At 41.7% G+C, this 12,633-nt stretch overlaps 1 protein-coding gene across 1 annotated transcript; it reads left to right on the top strand.

The window, feature by feature from the left end:
• The first annotated feature begins 48 nt into the window (after positions 1-48).
• On the top strand, positions 49-7,980 carry LOC124116227 (chymotrypsin-like elastase family member 2A). Its single transcript, XM_048398725.1, has 7 exons — positions 49-153; positions 876-1,061; positions 2,392-2,587; positions 3,706-3,833; positions 4,265-4,399; positions 5,964-6,106; positions 7,648-7,980. The coding sequence occupies exons 1-7, from the start codon at positions 93-95 to the stop codon at positions 7,807-7,809; spliced, it is 1,011 nt and encodes a 336-aa protein (XP_048254682.1). The 5' UTR covers positions 49-92; the 3' UTR covers positions 7,810-7,980.
• Positions 7,981-12,633: the final 4,653 nt, after the last annotated feature.

Below are 12,633 nucleotides of genomic sequence, written 5' to 3'. Positions count from 1 at the left end.
ATTTAACATTACTGAGTCACTTTTGAAATGGTATATATTTGATAGTTGGAAATGTCAAACATTTACCGTTGAAGCTTCCTCTCAAGTTCAACATGAATCTGCTGCCAGTGCTAGTGTCGATGTGCATGATTTACCGGGGGGCAGATGGCGCTGGTGAGTAAGCTTTGTATATGATGTTGGTCTGAAAGACGCTTTTCCTGAGGTCATGGGTTGACAAATCGTCTTTGGCATCGCAATGCGCTGTGCAGAGTTACATTCTTCAGGCGTGCAAGAAAGCTATGATTGTGGGTTCGAATCCCGGTTCGCCCTGAGTATGTTTCTAGGTTTTGTCACAGCACTATACCCGTGCTCGTGGGTTTCACCAACGCGGTACACATTAATGACCCGCATCACAGGCGTTTCTGCCCCCTGATATAGAATTAATCGTAATATAGACGTTCAAAGCCAACATATTATTACTACAAGTCAAGGAATACATTGAATGATAAGATGGGGTTTGAGCCGGGTAAGACGTCGCTACTTGTGGGTAAAACTATTATCGTTATAGTATAGTGTAGTGTAGTATACTATCTTACTATCCGACATCCACTCGCTAATTCTGGGTAGATTTAATACCCAGCAAGCCCCCCCCACCCTCCCCCCCCCCCCCCCCCCCCCCACGCACACACCACCACCACCAAGTGAACTGTTTGTATTGCCACACACACACACACACACACACACACACACACACACACACACACACACACTATTAGGTTATTATTATCATCATCATCATCATCATCATCATCGTCGTCGTGGTTGTTGTTGTTGTTGTTGTTGTTGTTATTATTATTATTATTATTATTATTATTATCAAACATATCCTGTTGCAGAGATATGCAGCGTGCTTTACCCTGGATCTTCCTGCCAGCAACAATGTCCAGGGCCGTCTGTAACAAAGGATCAGGGGTTCCCATACTGCTACTCCGGGGCGTTCTGCTGTGAGACAGCAGCGACAACAACACCTCCAACGACAACCACACCTGAACCTGTTACCACAGCAATTCAACCATCAAGAGGTGACTTGCTTTAGTTCACTCATCCCAATGCCCAACCAGGAATCTTTATGACTGCCATATGTTCATGCCCTATTTAAATCATTTTCAAAATGCTGGCTATCCAGAAATAAATATTAATTTAAAACTATATCCTCAGTACAGATCTCTTTAATGTAAACTAACATAGTCATTGATTTAGTACTTCAAGTTTTGTAAATATTTGGTTGAAATACTTATAAGTTTACGGTTATAGTCTATATGTTTGCGGTTATAAACTGCCGGGCAAAAGAAATTCTATCATGAAGTTGGAAATTACTCGATTCTGATTGTGGTCAATCAGAGGTTATCAAATCACAATAAACCCCCTCTGATTGAAACGGTCGCATCACAGCGGAAGCTAATATTCATAGAATGGTGCTTTGTTTCAGTCATTGTCGGCAGGAATAGTTACATAATTATATCTACAATTACAGGTTATAATATGCAAGTTGCGGTTACTTCAATAGTCAAAGGATGTGTAGCATTAGATTTCGTGCAGATAACACGATAGAAATCTACAAAGAGAATGTATGTTAAGTTTTGGGGGTCAACAGAGAGCTTTGGGGCTTTTTCTATATGCGGCTGTGACGACATACCTTTTGCGCCACAATACGGTGTTTTCTTTTGGGTGCCCACCTCATGTCAGCTTACGAAGTTGCCGTGTTAAATGCTTTCAATGCCTGTCATATGCCTGGCAATCTGTTGTCGGTGATATCGTAATTCAGATCGACAACCCACTCAAAACACCGGACTCAACCCATGCCGCTTGATACGACTATAATGGTTGTGTTTTGAACCCCAGTTTGCAGTGCTTCGGCGACTGTTTTAGAGCCATAACATTTTGTTGACGAATGTAACTTTTGCCCGGCAGTTTATTTTGAAATTCTTAACAGAAACCACTACGTCATTGCTGGTGTTAATACCACAAGGTTTGAAATATCTGGAAATGCTTTAAAGTCTTGTGTTCATGAACTGTGCACCAACATCTGAAAAAGACACGAGCTGTACCTACACACACATATATATATCTCTGTGTGTGTGGTGTGTGTGTGTGTGTGTGTGTGTGTGTGTGTGTGTGTGTGTGTGTGTGTGTGTGTGTGTGTGTGTGTGTGTGTGTGTGTGTGTTTTGGGGGGGCTTGTGTGTGTGTGTGTGTGTGTGTGTGTGTGTGTGTGTGTGTGTGTGTGTGTGTGTGTGTGTGTGTGTGTGTGTGTACAAATACTTCAATTATATTTCGTGTGATCCTTCTCTAAAGCAGATACAATTAATTAAAATTAATTAAAATCCTGCCATGATGCAATTGTTTGTTTGCAGTTTGTGGATTTGATGCCTTACCTATGACCCCAAGGGTTTTGAACACTCATCCATTAAGTCCGGATGATTTCTCATGTGCTTGGCCCTGGATGGTCCATGTACTCCTGGGCCGAGGGGGCAGCATCCAGCCCCTGTGTAGCGGCGTCCTGGTCTCCAAGCAGCATTTCATCACCCTAAGATCCTTCGTGGAGCCCGTGTAAGTATTTAAGATAATGCTACCATAAGGCATCATCGACTTCTATGAGTACAGGGTTCCGTTACACAAAGTAGTCTTATTGCAAAGATTAGATTAACTTTCTTTAACACAGCTCTACAGCAGCCGTTGTTCTAAGATCACTCTGTGGAACGTGTCCCGGATGTCAATATTGTATGACTTGTGCGTATCAAGACAATGCGTGCAATGGAACTTGCCTCACATTTCTAAGATCACTTTGTGGAACGTGTCCCAGATGACAATATTGCATGACTTGTGCGTATCAAGACAATGCGTGCAATGCAACTTGCGTCAAATTGAATTTCTGTACCTGTTCAGCATAATTGCATAGTGGTAACGTTATCATTACATCGAAATGCTCGAAACGCCAAAGCTTTAGGTATTAATAACGTATGTTGGGATATCTATTGGGACACGAGAATCTGTCAAAACAAAAAGAGGCAAACATTCAAGACTTACCAATGTCAGTCGGTGTGGGGTAATGTATGTGGTGTGTACGTGTACACAGTGGGAACTGGAGACAATCAAGGACATTCGTTTCTGAACTAATTTGATGAATGTAAGCGCGACAAATGTTTAATATATAAAGTTTAAATCTTCGTGGGCGAGAGGTTGGACATCGCCTAGTACACGTTGATACCCAAATTTCAAATCCTTGCAAACGTTGATCGTTACCACGTGTCTTCTTGTCAAATAATAGCGACAAAACCGTTTCATAGGCACAAGAAATCTCTGTTAAAGCAGAATCGATTGTACGCTTCCGACTTTATCATGAGCATGTGTTGATGAATCACTATCATACCAGGTGTCGCTAAAAGGTGAGCGTATCCTGCCCTACCGGTGGCACTCATGACAAGGCAAATGAATTCAATTGTACACCTGAAAAAATACTACGGGAACATATGGTTCAGGGCATCGCATCAGACATATTTTTTTCACTGATGCGTCAAATTTGGAAATGTCGTCCACTTGGTACCGTAAAATTCTTGAATGTTTTACTGAGGCCTAAAATTATGTTGAAGTATGAATTCGATTGAATTAATAGATATCAGTTAAGAAAGGAAACATGTCTTCATAATACTCGGATTCTTCCGTCACAGAATTGGCGCAAGCCTTCAACTGTACGCCGCCGTTGGAATTTGCAACATCACTGGTCTTCATTCTACCACAGCGTTCCCATCAGGGACACTGAAAAGGGTCGACATCGATATGACCACGTATGATGCGGGTTGGTGATGGCATTGAGTTTTGTAAATTGGCTTAATTATTTAAGTCAATGTCTACACACAATGAGCGATTTCTTCCGTTAAAACCACTGGTATATTGTCGTATTTGAAAGATCTGTAAACCACACCTAAATACAATATACACATGAATCGATATTAATGTTCAATGATTTATTTTAAGATAATATTATGTAAAAATGATACATGTGATATGATCAAAGTCATTGGGATAATCGACAATATACCGACTGAACCTTAGTTCCCGACTACCGATATATCGCCGATATTGATTCTGATTGACAGTTTTATCTTCCAGGGGTGGCGGTCAAAAGAGGAAATTGTCGCCCTTTTAGAATCAATTTTACACAATGATACAAATTGAAAATTTAATGTATGTATGACCGATTGCTGAAGATGCGCATTTGGTTTGCAGGGAATCTCGACCTTGTCGTTGCTAAACTGGTAGATGAAGTCGAAGACTACAGCATCCAAGTGCTCCCTGCTTGTCTGCCGGATGAAAGTACCGTAGTGAATGAAAACCAATGTTTCATGGCAGGAGCGTCAGATGGTAGGGATACCTAAATTATAACGGTCGTATTACTTCTTACAGGCCGGGTGAATTTGGTGTGTGACATGCCAAACAAGACCATTATGAAATCAGTTTCAAATATCCACTCCACAACCTACACCACCGACACCACCACCCTCACCACCCCCACCCTCAACACCCCCGTGGGGATTCCGGGTTAGATTTGGTTCGAGTCGGTGGCTTGGTCTGGAATATTTGAGTCAGGCGTTAGAAAACCTACTCAGATTCTCTCGTCGATGAATAGACTTTAAATTTCTTATTCTTGAAGAGTAAAACCTTTAATTCTCGATGTTGGCGTTCCCGGTGATATCGTCCAGATGAACAACTCTACAGATTAACGAATGATGGTAGGTATATGTTTTCAACCGATCTCGAGGGGCATATGGTGTGATATGTACCCTGTGTGTGAGCGCATGTACCCCAAGCCGTCAGGCGGAAGGTCAGTGGTCGGTGGTTCGATCTCCTGGCCAGGTCATCCCCAAATACGTTACAAGATGGTACTTGTTGTTACCCTGCCTGGCGCGCGGCATTAAGGGGTTAAAGCATTGACTGGCCGGCTCGGAGTCAGAGTTATCTGTTAGTGAGGTATCCATGTTAAACTAAAGCATGGTATTTCAGTGAGCGAGAACTATAAAACCAGCATAATTCCAGACTAGTACCAGCAGCCGCGCATACATATGCATGCAGGTCACTATGTAAGTGCTTTAATCTTGAACGCGACAGTAAAACACCACTTCACCTCACTTCATAATGTGTGCGGAAAGCCAGATGTGATGACGTTTACCACTTGGTATTAGTCTTCGAATGAGCTGCAATCCGTTGTGTGTAGTTGCGTCCCTTTGACATGGCAGGATCTTGATCGTGAAGTGGAATTCCAGATTCGGTCTGAATATGACCCTTAGATTCATGAACCCCAATCCTGTACGTGGGGTGTCACCAAAGTGGCAATCGTTTGTTCGTCACGCCATAGATGTGAGGTGAGGTGAAATTGGGTTTAACGTCGCGTCCAAGATTATTGCACTTATATAGCGACGTGCATGCACGTGTGTGTGTGTGGCTGCTTCTACCAGTCCGGACTGATGCGTGTTTATAGTCTTGCCCACTTAGATACCATGCCGCAGTTTAACATGACTATCCCACTCAGACACAGTATACTGACTCCGAGCCGACCAGTCCTTGTTTTAGCCCCTTAATGCTGAGCGCCAGACAGGGTAACACCAAGTACCATCTTTTAACGTCTTTTTGTTTATCGCGGCCGGGGATCGAACCCCGGACCTTCCGCTCTCCGGGCGGACGCTCTACCACTAGACCACGGAGGCGGTCGTCACGTCCCACATGCGTACATTGTGTGAAGCCCATTTCTGGTGACTACTATCGTGATATTGCTGGAATAGTGCTTAAATCATACCCAGAAACCATACTGACCCATGTGTACTCAGTTACAATGATTTGTTTATTCGTAAATTCGTTCATTACGTTGGATTAGCAAGGCATCACTATATATACAATGAAATTTAAACGACACGTTCGTGTCTTTTCTCAGGAGCGATGGGTGCTGGACGAGTGACTGTGTTTAATCCCGCAGTATGTACAGCTGTCAACAGCATCGACTTTGGCAGAAATATGCCGCAGCCTGAAGGAACCTTCTGTACCAACGTGGGTAGTGATAATGTTCACGCGTGCGAGGTAAGGAAAAAAAGAAGGATATCACACACATATCAAGGATAGCTCATTTGTACACTTAAGATGAATATCGAGGTGCAGTGACGTCACAGCTTCTGAGCGTCAGCAAACCCTCAGTGTTTCCTTCCTATGAAGGACACACGGGTGGCCCAGTCGTTTAAAGTGCCGTGATTCGCTGTGCAGAGTTGCGTCCCTTGGTCACGCCAGAAACCGATGATTGTGGTAAACGACTGATAACTGCATCACTTCGGGCTTTCCTTCCACAATAAGCTGACACGCCGTGATATAACTGGAATAATGTTAAAAGCGGCGTTAAACCCAACTCACTCACTCACTCACTCACTCACTCACTCACTCACTCACTCCTATGATGTTCACTGATTTTCCTTTTCCAGTATGACGTTCATGCGATGCTTGCACATTGAGACATCAAGTTCTTTATCATGAGTCACACAACGTTTCGGAGTATATGCTTACTCCTTCATCAGGTGTCTACACCACATGAAGGAGTAAGCATACATTAATTCTCTCTCCTATGTGTATCACTTCTTTATGCAAGTCAAAGACTTGAAGCCTTTCGGATTAATATCGTATTAATATTTCTTAGCAGTAGATCCCTTTAAGGGCATTCCTTAGTGAAGTTGGTATGGTTAACGGCACCAAACGTTCTTACCCACACCTGCCTAGATCTTCATATACCGATAACACAATTGAGACATGAAAGGTCATCTTATTTTTTTAAATGCATGGCAGTCTTTCTCGTCGTGTGTATGTACTTACGATTGACATTTTTTCCCCACAATCATAAGAAATCACTGCTCTAATCAGCGTCCGTTGCTCGATTGCGACTATATCATAAACATGTGTTGGTGAATCACTACCAAATACTGATGCCACTAGGTGTTGCTTATAGGTGAACATATCCTGCCCATCTGTCACAAACACATGCTTTCAATTGTTTCACCTGAAAAGGCGGACATCATTTTTGTCACTGATTTCTTAAGTTTGGAATGTCCTCCGTGTCTATTGTGTAGCTGAGGACGGGTTATGTCATTCCACTCTTACCAATTTTGATACAAAAAACTTTTGTTACCACTGTCAAGATAGATATTTGTACTTAATGGTGAGAACAGATTTATTTATAAGCCTACGACATCAGGAGTTTTTAATTTTGTTTTTACATTTTGTTTTTAATATTTGATTTAAATATAAATAATGGATAACATATTGACAGAACTATGGGTTATGTTTCTCTAGTGGGTGAATGCTGTTAGTCACAAGCTTTATTTTCATTCACTCGGGAAAATAATGTGCAATCCTTCGTTGAATGAGGGAGAGAATTAATGAGGAACACGACGTTTCGGAGTATATTCTTACTCTTTCATCATGTGAATAAATGTTCAAAAAGTATATATTCTGAAACAATGTGTTCCTCATAATAACGACGTTGACATTCATAAATTCTGTTCCTTATGTGCATCACTTCTAAATGCCATTAAAAGACTGAATGTTCACTAAATGTTTCCCCCATGTGTTTGTTACAGGGAGATGAGGGTGGCATGGTGATGTGTCAAGATGAGGAAGATCGCTGGGTACTTAAGGGAATCATACAGAACGGTACATGCAATGGGGCCAGGCGTGGTACAAATACGATCATTGATATTGAAGAAATCAGCAGTGATTTGATCAGCAACGTATTTCCATAGTACCATGTATCCGCGTGGGATCCCAGCAGGGGATGGACTCAGATGTTCGACAAGACTCGACTGGACAATCCTTTTGTATTACCGTTTTGTGTCACCGAAATGTGACACGTGGTCAAATTAAATAATTCCATCAATTGTGATTAATAAAATGCACTTTGGCTTGGAATGATAGAGGTGTTTTTTTTCCCTTCAAATGGATTTTATTGGCAAATGGGTGGATGGTAGATGCACATGTCCCAAGTTTGGATGAACTACGTTAATGTGACACATCTACTGGCCATTACCCCGAATATTGTTGTCAAATGTCCGATAAATTATTGAACATAATATGCTCATGTCTTTGTTGATCGTAGTGTTATTGTATGAAAACGATTCTGTGGTGTATTGCATTTCTCATGCATGAATGTGGTCAAATGAGCACTGATAAAAATCAAAGGGACATGCATCTCGGAACTTGTCGCTGATATCGAAGTTTGTTAGGAACATGCTGTATTCTGGAATATCTTTTCCGTGAGTACACAATGTCGTTAGCAATATCTCTGTCTTTGAGTACACACTGCAGTCTGCCATAGCTCAGTCGATGTCGCTCAGTGAATACACAGTGTAGTCAGCATTAATAAGTCTATTTTTGCCCGCGAATACATAGTGCAATATTTCAGTCTATCGGGATCATGAGCATTATCTCTGTCCGTAAATACACACTGTACTCTGCATTACTCGACCCATGTGTGCCCGCTAGTAAATCTATCTCGATCAGTGAATACACAACGTTCTCTGCTTTACTTACTCCATGTCCGTTCGCGAATAAATCTATCTTGATCAGTGAATACACACTGTTCTCTGCATTACTCATTCCATGTGTGCCCGCGAGTAAATCTATCTCTATCAGTGAATACACACTGTTCTCTCCATTACTCGACCCATGTGTGCCCGCTAGTAAATCTATCTCGATCAGTGAACACACACTGTTCTCTGCATTACTTACTCCATGTGTGCCCGCTAGTAAATCTATCTTGATCAGTGAATACACACTGTTCTCTGCATTACTCATTCCATGTGTGCCCGCGAGTAAATCTATCTCGATCAGTGAATACACACTGTTCTCTGCATTACTCGACCCATGTGTGCCCGCTAGTAAATCTATCTCGATCAGTGAATACACACTGTTCTCTGCATTACTCGACCCATGTGTGCCCGCTAGTAAATCTATCTCGATCAGTGAATACACAACGTTCTCTGCTTTACTTACTCCATGTCCGCCCGCGAGAAAATCTATCTTGATCAGTGAATACACACTGTTCTCTGCATTACTCATTCCATGTGTGCCCGCGAGTAAATCTATCTCGATCAGTGAATACACACTGTTCTCTGAATTACTCGACTCATGTGTGCCCGCTAGTAAATCTATCTCGATCAGTGAATACACAACGTTCTCTGCTTTACTTACTCCATGTCCGCCCGCGAGTAAATCTATCTTGATCAGTGAATACACACTGTTCTCTGCATTACTCATTCCATGTGTGCCCGTGAGTAAATCTATCTTGATCAGTGAATACACACTGTTCTCTGCATTACTTATTCCATGTGTGCCCGTGAGTAAATCTATCTTGATCAGTGAATACACACTGTTCTCTGCATTACTCACCCCATAAACCTCGATCAGTGAAAACACACTGTATGATGCACTTGTTTAGTGACTGTCTATCTCTGTCCGCGAGTACATAGTGGAGGGAGCCACATCTCAGTCTATCTCTGTCCATAAGTAAACTGGGTATGTAGCCTATTATTTCCCACTCTGTTTGTGTCCGCGACCGCCAAATGTGATATTTAGGAGGAAAACTGACCGTGGTGCTCCCGGGACCAGTGAGGGCCCAGACACGGTTCATTGACACGGGGTTTGGCTCCCGGAACCAGGCAGATAGAACGAGTACAAAGGAGTACCGCTCATCAATTTCGTTACCGTAGTTCATGTTTAACCAATGCATGTTAAGTTAAAATGTTTAAAATGCTATAATGGCCAGTCCAGGTGAAGTAGTTCCGACTGAACTGAAAACACTATTACATTATCATAAACATCTTTTCCGAGCAGTCGGATCAGGAACGGATCACAACTGTACATTTGTACGAACATCTATGAAATATTCATTCCGGGTTTAAACTTTTATGATAATTTTACACAACTGAGATAGTTTTCTTAATATTCCTAATCTTCGGCTATTAAAAAGTAAATTAATTGTATACATGTTAGGTTTTATATAGTAATATTTATGAATGAATTGTTTTCTCTCTTTTTCAAATGGACACACCTATTCATCACCTATGTCATACAATTGGCAGAGCAGGCATTTTCTTTCAGTTAAAGGGTATTTTCCTCCATCTTCTTATATCAGCTGGTACATTGTGTGTAGATGTTCTGAACTGAAGTAAATTTTCCAAACGTCTCCATATGTATTAATGAAATAGTTTTCAAAATTTAAACATTCATTTGTTACAATTTTATACATGGATCCTTTGGAAAATTTATCTCTCGCAGCTGTCCATGATTGGATATCATATAGTTTATCTTTAACTATGTTTTTGAGATAACCTTGACTTTGAAAGGTTTGTTGATCTTCTTAAGCCCTTTATCTGTAAACACATCCACATCGTGCATAGACTCACAGACAATTACCTGATCATTGAAATGTATAATTTTATATTTTTAATTCCACAATTCGTTCTACGATACTCTCCATATGAATATCCTCAAAAACGCAAGCCAAAGTATGCAACAATTAGACGAATGAATATCTAAAAATAGGAGAAAATTCTACACATAGTAAAATCTGAATTTTGCTTTGTTTACACTTTAACAAGTACAGTTGTATAGTTTTCCGAGCACAGTGTTCTTTCCACACGTAATTTCCTTCGCTTGATTTTATCCAGATTATTTATATTTGTGACAAAGACCATTTGTCATTTGATTCTAATATATATATGAGGAATTCAGCAATGCATCAATCGCAGCTCAGTTTGAAATATGCGTGATCTTATGGCGTCTCATAACCGGCATGCGTGAAACGTGATTTTGTCAAGACTATCAACATAGCGGAGAGCAGACTTCAGCGTTTTTGTTTGCATATTTTCCAAAACATTCTAAACGATTCTAGGATTAAAGGTGACGTTTCAGAATTGCTATTGGCGATTTGATGAAAACCAGGTACCCGTGAACACTGATATACTGTTTTTGAAATTCAATCCATCGAGTAAACTTTCCGATATTTAAATTTCTAAACACACAGTAAATAACGCCGTGAATGGTGACTTTCGATGTACCTAATTTTCAGAGGTCACTTTCAACGAATTTGCTTTGCGTATAATGACAGTGGAGGTGCGTGATGTATTTTATATTTTTCTTTCGACTTCGAAGTGTGGGTTGAAGAGGAGGGACATATATGTTCAACACAGATGTAGGTGAACATTCGACTGATGCTCGAGTAACTTATCAATGACTTACGATCAGGAAACTGGTCATAATCTGACCACAAGTAATCACTCACTGGCCTGGAATTCGATCTCACACATATGTTTGATGTCAGTTATCTGCAATGGGTTTCTCACCCACAGGTGTGTAATAAAGCGTTGTCTGTAACACCTGTCTATTTGTTCTTGAATACCCACTGTAGCCCGGAATAGCCCAAAGTATCTCTGTCCGTGAGTATACATCGAGTGTGCCTTTTGTCGTAAGTACAGTGTAGTGATCAACAATGTGTATTCACGGTCAGAGATATCGCAGATTACCCCGATATATCGGTGACAGAGATAGATGGACATAGTACTCTGTGTACTTGCATGTAGGTAGGACTGACAAGTACAGACTGCAGTGTGTATTGACGGACAGGATTGACGAAGGCATTCCAGGCTACATTGTCTACCACCAAACTGCGACATTAGATACTAAGCATCTCCCATTGACTGTGTTAATACTTGTCCGGGAGTACACACTATTGTCTGCAATATCTGTTCGTGAGTTAAAAATCTGGTCTGCAATATCTCTGAGAAAGAACAAACCGATCAGGTCAACCAGGGCATGCCCGGAACTGAACCTATGCCCTTTGATTCACTTTGTCGGGGTATGATCACACACTACATCAGCTAGTAGCAACTGAGAGTTGTCCCATGGCCCACCCGAGGAGCCGGGAGGTTTTCCGGGTTAGAATTATTCCCCATCTGCTTGTCGAAAGGACCGCCTCCGTGGTCTAGTGGTAGAGCGTCCGCCCGGAGAGCGGAAGGTCCGGGGTTCGATCCCCGGCCGCGTCATACCAAAAGACGTTAAAAGATGGTATTTGTTGTTACCCTGTCTGGCCCTCGGGATTAAGGGGCTAAAACAAGGACTCGCGGCTCGGAGTCAGTATACTGTGTCTGAGTGTGGTATTCATGTTAAACTGCGGCATGGTATCTCAGTGGGCTAGCACTATTAATCGGCATCAGTCTGGACTAGTACAAGCAGCCACACACACACGTGCATGCACGTCGCTATATAAGTGAAATAATCTTGGACGCGACGCTAAACCCAATTTCACCTTACCTCACCTACTTGTCGAAAGAGGCGACTAAATAGATCGGATGGTCAGATTTGGTGACCTGGGTCGTTGCTGTCATTGTGACCAAGGCGACAACGTTGTTCACAACATCAATCACTGGTTTGGTCCACATTCGATTATTTTCAGCGAGTTTGTGTTATGAACTGATGGGTATACTCTTTAGGGGGCTTCTGGTGAAATTTGAGTGAAATCAAAAACCTGAGGTGATAATTCTGTGGAGCCTTGAGCATTCACTCAGTGC

The sequence above is a fragment of the Haliotis rufescens genome, unplaced genomic scaffold (assembly GCF_023055435.1).
Source record: "Haliotis rufescens isolate VD_foot unplaced genomic scaffold, xgHalRufe1.0.p SCAF_19, whole genome shotgun sequence".
NCBI classification, from domain to species: Eukaryota; Metazoa; Mollusca; class Gastropoda; order Lepetellida; family Haliotidae; genus Haliotis; species Haliotis rufescens.
The sequence above is the reverse complement of the archived record's forward strand: the minus strand, read 5'-3'. Positions and strand labels throughout refer to the sequence as shown.